Source organism: Citrus sinensis, chromosome 2, assembly GCF_022201045.2.
Source record: "Citrus sinensis cultivar Valencia sweet orange chromosome 2, DVS_A1.0, whole genome shotgun sequence".
NCBI classification, from domain to species: Eukaryota; Viridiplantae; Streptophyta; class Magnoliopsida; order Sapindales; family Rutaceae; genus Citrus; species Citrus sinensis.
The window spans coordinates 27,751,628-27,763,235 of NC_068557.1; the positions used below are offsets into that span (position 1 = coordinate 27,751,628).

Sequence of the window (11,608 nt, forward strand, 5' to 3'; positions counted from 1 at the left end):
CAATAAGTGTCTAGAGATTGTTTTTATTTATTCTCAAGTCTATGCAAATAAGGAGAGATGTCCTCCTTTTATAGTCTCATAACCCTACAAATGAAGTAAATAATTAGTAAATAAATACATCATTTGTTGTTAGTTCTTATGAGATAATGAGAGTTATAAGATATGAAGAGTTGTTTGGTAGAGAAATAAAATGTTAGTTTGATAAATATCCACATAATTATAATTATTTTATAATAAATAATTTTATTATTATTATTATTATTATTTAATCTAATGATACATAGAATTTATTTTACTTATTATTATTTAAGTTTGCAAGAAAGCAGAGTTTGAAGCTTTTTATTTGGCCAAACATGCCTTTCTTTACGTAGATGCGTGGAATAATTAATTCTTGCGTCATTATCAACATTAAAAGTTATCGACTCCAACAATATCATAATTTAATTTAATTTATCTTTCATGTGAGTGATGAGGCCAGGGCCGGCCCAAGACAACATTCGGCTTCGGATTATTTTGTTTCAGGTGTAAAGCTAGTCTGCGTATGTTTTAAGGATTAAAAAAAAATTAGTATGTTCAATTTTATACAAGGGCAAATCCAGGATTTTTTATTACCCTAAGTTAATTTATAAATTTATGATAAATATTTGTGTAAATATGGGTCCATATAAAAGAGTAAAAATGAAATATATATGTCAAGTAACATGACATCAAAACTCCTGGTAAAATACATATATTTAATATAGAATAACAACAATGCAATAAATAAGCTTTGTAATCTAAATTATTAAAATTGCACATTAAAAATTATTTATGAAATTATTTTTTATTTTAATGATAAAGAATGTGATACGTTTGAATAATTTGATTTTAATGAAAAGAAAAAGAACAGGCACGACCATGAAGGAAATAAACCATTAAATTGTGAAAATGTTACTAATTGTTACTATATCATTTTGTAACTTTTTAATACTAGTGAAAATATTAACAATACACTAGTGACATACTTTTTGTTTTTTTGTTCAAATAGGCCAAACTATAATTAGGGGTAGTTTTGGATTTTGGATAATTCGGATTGGAAAAAACATCAATTCAATTTTAATCTGAACTTCAAATTCGATCCGAAATAGATCGGATCGGATTCAAATTGGATGAACATTTCATATAAGTTCGGATTTGGATCTGTTCGGATTGAATTTGAATTTAGGACCTTTTTGGTAATTTTTATAAAAAAAATCACGAAATCTATAATTAGGGAAAAGTTTTCAAATGTACACCTTATCGTCAAAAATAGCACAGCTCCACATTGTAGCAAGATTTGACACAATAGAGCAACTCAATTGAACTGATAATCACTAGCTAGACAAGTATAGACAAGTATAAAATTCAAAGTTTCAAACACAAATCAAGGAGTCGCCATGCATTGGGATTACCATGAACAAGTCGCGAGGTTGCTGTCGCTGTCAGGTGATCCTCTGGAACCTCGATGACGTGCGGCATGCAATTGGCCTGCTGGACGTCGATGTCGATCAAGATAGAGCTACCAACAATTTGGGTTGTGTCTTGACTTTCTTTGGCGTCGTGGCTTTGGAGGATGTTGTGGCAGCTGGGCATCATCAAGGTGTGGCTGGGTTTCATTTGGTTTGTGTCGTTGGCAACTAGGTTTTGTTCGATTCCATTTTGATTTGGCCCATGGGTGTGGTGTGGTCATCGGTTGCACGACTGGGATGTAAATTGTTTACTTTTTTTTTGGGATTTACGGACTGGGTTTAGCTTTAGGTTCTCATTTAATTCCTACTTCTTTTAAGCAATCGTGCAAATCCAATTGGATTATCCGATTGATTGAATCCGATCCGATCCAAATCAAATTTGATCAAATTACACAAATTTCTTCCGATCAGATTTGAAGCTAAATTCGAATTCGATCCGATGCCCATCCCTGACTATAATATTTTTTTTATAATAAGTTAAACCAGTACTAACAATTTAGTCTCCTAATGAATTCAATTTATTAATTGAATGTATAATTTAATTTAATTTTTTTTTATAAAATGTCTCTAACTCTAATTAAAAAAAGGAAAAAAGAGTTGACTTGGGGACATACTTGAAAATAAAATAAAAAATTATTAGTAAATGAAAAATTATATAACTTAAGGGATATGTAATGAGATTGGATAAGAATTCAGTATTTATCTGTTGATTTTGTTACTTTTTAAACTATCTTTTGAATTTTGATATACTCAAATAGATATAAACTACTTTTTTTTTAATTTTTTATGGGACTTTATGATATGTTGACAGTGAAAATAAAACTCATTCACTTAGAATTTTACTTTTAAAGCATAAATTAACATGTCAAAATTTTGAGGATTACATATATTAATAAAGTGTAGTAAATTTTGTCTGAGGAGGGGATAAGACCATATAAGAGTATGCAAGCACTATTAGTTAACTAGCATTGGCTACATGTGCAACCATGAAGAATGACTGGAGTCAAAAATTGAGAGGCATCTTTAAGTCAAGCTCATCTTGTTCTTTTGTGCTAGTTTCTCTCTCTCTCTCTTTTTCTTTTTCCCTACCATCACATTAACAAGCGCCGGCATGTGTATGTAACAGCCGTCCCAATTTTTGTGTTATTTGTGATAAGTTCTTCGATATTAGTAATGATATTGTTGTTACACGCAGCAAAAGTTCTATAATAGTCATTGCCCAAATAATGAAAATATTGGCACCTATAACCGAACATACGACTAATGTTACTGCCGGATATGAGACACGTTTTTCAATGATCTTTTTCCAAACTAAGTAAAAGCATTTATTTTACTTCAAATACATAGAATTACAATTATAATTCATAACGCACAAATAGATTAATCTATTAAAAATACACATTTAAACAAATTATTAAAAGCACACTGAAGAGTAAGGAGACATAACTATACTGAAAGATATAGCTCGATGATATTGATACCTCCATATGTGAGTGCACATATCAAACTATCCAAAAGGAATACTCTCAATTCTTTTTCGCCATTCACCTCAATGATCGGCTGGACCAATTGATGCTAACAATGATCGGCTGTACTCATCTCAAAATTGTATCGACCCCACTGATTTATTGTTAGGCAGCAGGCTAAGTTACAGGATCTGTAAGTTACTGATTCTGCTTAGGATTAGGATCTTGTCCGGATCTAATTTTCTTCGGAATAAATTTTATTAATATGATTAATAATTAATAAATTTAAAAAATAATTAAATTTTAATTATATACTAACAGTAAAGTACATGTGATATAAAATTTGTAAAAAAATTAAAAGCGATCAAATCAGTAGAGGATCTAAATCCTTCTGCTTAACCAGCTACAGACAAAAGCATTTGCTCCCTGTTTTTCCCCATAAGCAGGACACCTGTGGTGCATGCATTGGGTGCTGTATGTTACAGATTCTGTAACATACTAACCTCCGTTTGTCAGTTGTGACTGAGGAGTAACTTGTTATTATTTTAATTATTTTTTTAACAGATAAGGACACAGTTTGCCTTAATTTCTTTTCCGAAGTCGGTCAGGCCTCCAGCTACAATCAGTAGTCACAATCAGAGCAGCTCCGTTTGTCAGTTGTGACTGAGGAGTAACTTGTTATTATTTTAATTATTTTTTTAATTGATAAGGACACAGTTTGCCTTAATTTCTTTTCCGAAGTCGGTCAGGCCTCCAGCTACAATCAGTAGTCACAATCAGAGCAGGAAAAGGCAACGAGCACATAAAAATTTTGAAGAGAAAAAGTTAAAGCCGGCCGCGGTTTGTTGAAAATTTATAGCAGAACATACAATACTAGCCAGCCAAAGCGGACTAAAATATGAAAACAGTACAAAATATATAAACTCGGCCCCACTAGAAAATCAAAATCCTGCTTCGCCATTGACTCTCAACTGAACCAATTTTTTTTTTAGCAGCCTTGCAATAAACAATCTCATAGAGTCACTTTCTTCATAGTAGAAAGTTAATTAAGTCAATCCACAGCGCGCGGTGTGGAAATTTTACAGTAATGAAAATGGCCATATTCTTTATTATTAGTATGCAAATCCATAAATAGAAGGGATGCAATCAAAACGCAGGGGAACTTGAAAATTATTGAGGCGTGTTTGGCCGTATAAAATGTACAACATTCTTTTCTTAGATTACAACTCTCTTCTCTCTTATCACTTTTCATTTTAACAAATTTCTGCATAACTATCGGTCACTGAAATTATGGATCCAATTCAAAATGAGGGAGCAAAAGAGATGTTTGAAGCTCAAGCTCATCTGTTTAAAATTATATACAACTATGTGAGCTCAACTTCACTCAAGTGTGCAGTTGAGCTTGACATTCCGGAAGTAATTCACAAACACGGACGGCCCATCACTCTCCCTCAGTTAGTTTCGGCACTTGAGATTAATCCTACAAAAGCTGATGGCCTATTCAAGCTAATGAGGTTGTTGGTTCACACAGGCTTCTTTTCAACAGCAAATGTTCAAAGCGCTCAGCAACAAGAAGAAGAAGCATATGCTCTCACATTGACTTCCAAGCTGTTCCTCAAAGACAAGCCCTACTGTTTATCACCAGTCGTTTTGACATTGACTGACCAAGTTTTTGTAAATCCATGCCATTTTTTGAGTCGGTGGTTCAGAGACAATGAGCTCTCAGCGTATGAAACTGCGAATGATGGAACGGTCTTTTGGGATTACATGGCAAAAAACCCTGATTTCAACAGCATCTACAATCAGGCCATGGCCAGTGATTCTCAACTGGCAAACTTGATTGTTAAGGACTGCCAGCCAATTTTCCAGGGCTTAGGTTCGTTAGTTGATGTAGGTGGTGGTACAGGATCCTTTGCCAGGATCATATCCGAGGCATTTCCTGGCATAAAATGCACGGTACTTGATCTCCCACACGTTGTTCCCAAAGTGCCAGACACCGACAACTTGAAATTCATAGCAGGCGACATGTTTCAGTCTATCCCTCCAGCGGATGCCTTTTTCTTCAAGGTAAGCTTCGGTATATTAATTGCTCTCGAGATATTGTATTAAGATGATTTCGTCTTCTGTCTAATCAACGGAGAATGGGGGGTGACTTGACAGGCAATTTTTCATGCATTTGTTGATGAGGATTGCTTGAAGATACTCAAGAGATGCAGAGAAGCAATTGCAAGCAGAGGTGACAGAGGAAAGGTAATAATCATAGACATAGTGATCAATGAAAAGAAAGAGGACGCCCAGCTCACCGAAGCAAAGCTATTGTACGACATGTTGATGCTGGTTGCTGTTCGTGGAAGTGAGAGGACTGAGAAAGAATGGGAAAAGCTATTCTTGGATGCTGGTTTCAGTCACTTCAAGATAACTCCTGTTTATGGGATTAAGTCCCTTATTGAAGTCTATCCTTAAATACAAAAATAACAAAAAGTAAAAGGCCGTTTCTCCATTTATTACTTGGTGATGAACCGTGGACGGCTGCTAGTCTTGAAATTGAATGTTTTAGTTGTCTTGAAAATTTGCGAATTATGTGCTTGTACTCATGTTTGAGTTTGTTATGGTTTCAGCATCAGCAAGCACCCCTCCTTTTGCTCTGTATTTCATCTTTACAAAATTAACAAAATCAAGATCTTCCACAAGTTTATATTTTTATGCCATTATTCTAGCTTCCTGGTGATTGAACAACTTAATAAAGTGACGAGAATGTTGTTCATTTACTGGTTTACATGACTCGTAGAGCGTACCTCAATGTTCAGGACCTTGGCATCCGAACAAATAAGTGAATAACCGTGGTTACAACAGGATGAAGAATCAAAGAAGCTCGTATTTACGACAAAAATTACTCCCGAGAACTAGAGGTTGGTACATGTGTCGACAATTGTTGATCCTGGTGATTTCTTGTTACATGTGTCCACAGTTGTCGATTTCTTGGTACTTGTATCGATAATTATCTCGTGATTTCTTTAGAAATGAACTGGCTGTACCCACCGTTTGCTTTTTCTTGGGAGGAAGATGATTAATTCATTTACTCGCATACATTCGTTTAATAAATGGGTCATAAATAAATAGGATACGATCCATTCATTTAATTAAATTATTTATTTATTTATAAATATGTATAAAAAAATTTAAAGTTTGAAAGTTAATATAATAATTATAAATGATAAAAAATTGTATTTTATTGAATATTAAATTTGTGCTCAACTCCATTGGTTTAGATTTAATTCATTTATTAAACGAATTGAAATCTCAGGATTCAAATTCAATTCGTTTATTAAATAAATATTTAATTTAATTCGTTCAATTCGTTAGAAGAATTAATAGAAATAATCAAATGAAATACGGATTTTATTATGCTTAATTTTATTTATTAATTATATTTTTGTAAACATATTCATTTTCAATCCAATTCAAATACGGTTCATTTATTTACTTTGACACCCCTAATTAAATACTGAAATACACTATACTTCCTAAACATTATCTCAACCTTATTCAGCCCAAATAATGTGGGATACTTCTTGAGACGTACAGTATAGTCCCTAACTAATTAATTAATACCATATCATTTGAGATAAAATTTTTGAATGAAAAATTCGGGATATATAGCATTACTCTTCTCTTCATTTTTATATATTGTGAGGTATACGTTGTAGGGCCAGGGACGGATACTATTGTGGACATTCAAATTATTTTTTCATTACTAAATTTTATATATTTTAGACGGAGATGAAAGCCATCTAGTATATAATTTTAATGCACTATGGTGAGTAGGTATGTCTAGTCAAATAAATGAAATTCACTAACAAAATGGGTATGTGTGTCCAGTTTTTAAAAGATAAATGACATTTTTATTCCTCTCAACTCTTTTTCTTTTTCTTTTTTTATATTTCCACTTGTGTCTTTGATAAATTTTAAATTCCTATTTCATTTAGAATATTAAAGTAATCACACAAAAAATACTATAAAAGAGCAAATGTGATATTTTCATGTCCAATGAAGATTTAACTGTACATTGGAACAAATCTTAATTCTTAAGAGTCAAAGCGGCTCACTCTCTCCCCCCCCCCCCCCCCCCCCCCCAAATAATAATAATAAAGTAAGTCTTACTAGATGTTCTTAATTCACTATTAAAATTAATGAAATTTCCTTTAAGAAAGAAAATAATAATTTGATTGGTGGGTGAACCAGAAAGGTGGAGTTAATAAATTAATGATAGAAAATTTTGATGAATGTCCTATCATTTAGGATAGTTTTTTGGATGAAAAATTTAGAATGTGTAGCATTACTCTTCTCTTAATTTTTATATATTGTGAGGTAAACAGAAGTTTCACTAGACATGTTGTCAGACCGAGGACATATAAACGTGTTTGGGTGATAAAATAAGGCAATTATAATTAGGTTTTCCTCAAAACTTGACTCTACTTACCTCACCATTCCATTCAGTCCAAAGAGTCTTAGTGAGCAGGACTGGCTGAGTAGCTAACTTTATGAGAAGAGACTCAGTCAAAACCACCATCTCATCTCATTCGAAATCCTAGGGATTGTTTTTTTATCTATAAAACCCACAGTTGCATGATTTTAGGGAGGGGAAAATGGAGTCTTATCCGACAAATCCATAACCATAGAATGTAGGGAGGATAAGGGGGAAATTTTATCCAAAAAACCCACTCCACTGATATATGGGGGGATTTTGAACTAAAACTCCTAAAAGCCTAAGGATAAGGGGGGACTTTTTGAACTCTTGAAATCTTACTTAATATAATCCAAATTTGAATATTGATCTCTGATTTTTCTTATCCTTATTTTCAATTATCTTTCCTCATCGCTATCATTCTTTACTATTTAAGGAAGAGTTTCTTCTAACTTTTCTCTTTTTGGTTTATTTTAATTAATTTTTTTTACACAACTACTCATACACTCAGTTATCCCGCAAAAATCTTTGATACTGACTTAAACGTCGAAGGATTAATACTAGAAAAACTTCTAGCACCCCTGACCATTTTTCTAATTGTAGGTGCTCGCCATAATTGGATTGTGCTCGCCATTTTCTGCTCTCCAGATTGGATTTCTGGTTGCCAACTTCTGCTTAGGTTATTAAATTGAGACTAGAAACCATCTCCCCTAACAAATAAATTTAAATGCTTGCGTTAAAATCTAGTAAGTAGCCCACACACCGACACAACCAGATTTTGGCGTCGAACACATGTGATTGTATTGCTTGAACAATTCTACTTTACAACGATTTGCGGAATGAATCTCCATGTATTAATATTTTATATCATAACTAGTTTTGTAATTGTAAACCAAAACTTCACAGGGTATCCGACTATGGGGCAAAGGGCCACAGACTCAAGCTTCAGCTGACATGTAGATATGTTTCTAAGTATTTATCCGTGGGTGTAATATAATACGTCCGAGGTGCTTTTAGTATCAATGGGCCCATGGGCTTCTAAATGAGCCCAATCTTGAGTTGCCATGGCCTGATACTGTCTGAAATGGTGAAATATAATCACATCACATGTGCCATATGTTTAATAGACGCCCTCTCGGGACCAGGGTCGTTAAAAGGGAAAAATAAAAAATAAAAATTCAGTCCTCATACACAAATAACATAAGAGAGTTTTACATGAAATGAATAATACCCTAAGCTATTATTTATACTTTCATTGAATGCAGTAAAATTTAGTACTTATTTCTTAAAATTAGGACACAATTATTGAGAAAACTTAAATCTCCACCTTAGAGTTAAGGGGAGGAGGTGCTGACCAACCTAACATAAGAATTATTGATTATTGTATTGGTTATTCTAATAAGTAATTAATATATTAGTGGAAACTTCGGAGATACTGTTGTGGATATTGTCATATTCTGAACTTTTTAAATGGGCATTCAAATTATTTTATTATTATTAAATTTTATAAATTTTGGACGGAGATGAAAGCCATCTAGTATATAATTTTAATGCACTATGGTGGGTGGGTATGTCCATTGAAATAAATGAAATTCACTAACAAAATTAGTATGTATGTCCAATTTCTAAAAGATAAATGACACTCTCATTCCTCTTAATATTTTTTTTAATTTCCACTTGAGTCTCCAATAAAATTTTAAACTCCTATTTCATTCAGAGTGTTAAAATAATTACACAAAAAATACTATAAAAGAGCAAATGTGATATTTACATATTCAATGAAGATTTGGTTGTACATTTGGCACAAATCTTAATTCTTAAGAGTCAAAGCGGTTCATCCCGCCCCCCCAAAAAAAAAAAAACACAAATAACGAAATCCAACTAAATGTTCTTAATTTACTATTAAAATTAATGAAGCTTCCTTTAAGAAAGAAAATAATAATTTGATTGGTGGTGGACCGCAAAGGTGGGGCAAATAAAATTAATGATGGAAAATTTGTCCCTTTGGAGAAAATTTCTCCTCCAATTCTGATCTGGTAACGAGACTCATTCTCCAAACTCTTTTAGTTTTTTACAACATACAAACGAAAAATTAACTTCTTTAATTTGTTAATGAAGACTTGCCGCAACATTTATCAGTTCAATAAAAATTAAAATTATCGAACAATCAGTTTATATTGTTATGAAAATTTTTCATAATGTTGAAAAACTCCAGATTCGCATTTAAAAAAAAAAATACAAACATAAGTACCAAAAAATGACTTGTTTTAATAAAGTAAATAAATTGGTATATAAATAAATGGGCGCCTTTTGTATGATTTTAACATGTTTCTCGATCGGGTTTAATATAAAATTGAGCCGTTTAGCCGGCGTCCATTGACTTTATTAATTAAATACACTGGTTTGCATAAATAAATAAATATATATATATTCAGATTGGCCTCATTTGCTTTTTTTTTTTTTTCCTCCAAATAATGTATTGTGTGTGTGTGTGTGTGTATTGATATAGAATCCAATTGATGAATAGAAAATTAGCAAATTCAGCTGAATTAATTTTATTCCGAATTTAACATTCCAAGTTTTTTTTTTTTTTTTAAAGGAAAGTGTAACTTTCATAGATTAAACGAGGAGAACAAGTACAGCAGATGGGTTGGGCAAGTTTCCAACCAAATAGTATGTGCCCTATTTTAAATATTCTTAGCATGTGCCCTATTTTAAATATTCTAATTAATTTGAACTTAAGGGTTAGTTCTAGTGGAAAGGCGTGTTTTTTTTCTAACTAAAAATTGGCTCTTGAGTTTAAATTTTAATGATTGTGTCGGTTAATTAAAAAAAAAAAAAACAACAACAACAACAATAATAACAATAACAATAATTTCATAATTTAAACTAAAAAAAAGGCCAGGGAGAGGTCATAAGAACAAAAGAATATAAAAGTGAGTCTTCTTTTATAATATTCTTTTTACATTTGTTTCATTCATTTATTCAAATTCAATTCATAAATATGATTTTTTTTCTTTAAAAAAATAGCACGCATTTTCATAGACTTTAATATTGATCATAACAAAAATGTTAGGAAATTGAGTTTTCTCCCAAAATCATTCCAAGCAATTTGTCAAGCAACAAATCAATAGAAAAATTAAATTTGAGAATAATGTCAATCCCACACACACAAGATTTACGTGGAAAACTTTAAATTCGAAGAAAAACAACGGCCGTTGTCAAAAAGACAACTAGAAAAAAAATATTCACTATATGAAAAATTATTACAACCACACTCGCAAAAATAATTTCTCTCACCCAAGTCCCAAATACACCAAAAACTCTCAATTTAAGAGTAATTATATTCAACTCTTAAATTTTCTCTAAATGCAAGAGGAAATGAATTCTTTGGGATGATAAAATTTATGAAATGCTTTTTTATTTATAACCAAAGTGGATAACACTGTTCAAACCGCGTTACTGTTCATGCCGCGTTACTGTTCAAACCGCATAGTCAAACTGTGTTACGGTTCACCGCGTGGTTAAACCATATTTTTAACCAAAAAAAATATTTCTTCAATTTAAGTAAATATGACGTGTCACTCGTGGTAAAGTCATTGATAGATAAATGTAAATTTAGTTGAAATGAAACGCATATTATTATCCTCTTTGGCATGGATAATTCTTTTAAAACAAGCATCCTTCATCATGAAAGCGACATTTCCTAATATTGAAGACGGTGAGAACGTAAAAATGAAAAAAAAAAAAAACGATGCGTTATAAATAATTAATATATAAAGACTTGTTAGTCATGAATTATATATAGAGAGAGAGAGAGAGAGAAAGTGTGGATATTTATACGATTTTTGTGTGGATGTCTATTTTCACAATGATATAAATGATTTTTACAATATTCTAAAAACCGTTTACATCTATGTGGATTCCGCGTCGGCACAAAAATTCGTAAGGACGTCCACAAAAAGGCTGATATAAAAAAAAAACTTGACAATGACGCTCTATATTATTTTTTTATTAAATTATATTACATAATAACAACATTCGATTAGGTTCCTGAAAAAAATCACACTAAAAGAATAACACGATCTCGTTTAGCGAACGTTTTGCCAGAGGGAAAAGTCAAGGAGAACAATACGTAAACTCAAAGCCTACCCTATGGGACCCCTCCCAAAATAAGATAAAATCGTGGA

At 32.1% G+C, this 11,608-nt stretch overlaps 1 protein-coding gene across 1 annotated transcript; it reads left to right on the plus strand.

Annotated features, from left to right (window-relative positions):
- Positions 1 to 4,081: 4,081 nt before the first annotated feature.
- Positions 4,082 to 5,643, plus strand: LOC102619448 (trans-resveratrol di-O-methyltransferase-like). Its single transcript, XM_006468285.4, has 2 exons — positions 4,082 to 5,020; positions 5,114 to 5,643. The coding sequence occupies exons 1-2, from the start codon at positions 4,244 to 4,246 to the stop codon at positions 5,414 to 5,416; spliced, it is 1,080 nt and encodes a 359-aa protein (XP_006468348.2). The 5' UTR covers positions 4,082 to 4,243; the 3' UTR covers positions 5,417 to 5,643.
- Positions 5,644 to 11,608: the final 5,965 nt, after the last annotated feature.

Bases quoted from the DNA above. Each gene is read 5' to 3' on its own strand.
- LOC102619448 (XM_006468285.4), top strand. From the start codon at position 4,244: ATGGATCCAATTCAAAATGAGGGAGCAAAAGAGATGTTTGAAGCTCAA. The intron at 5,021-5,113 runs GTAAGCTTCGGT...GTGACTTGACAG, and splicing joins CGGATGCCTTTTTCTTCAAG to GCAATTTTTCATGCATTTGT.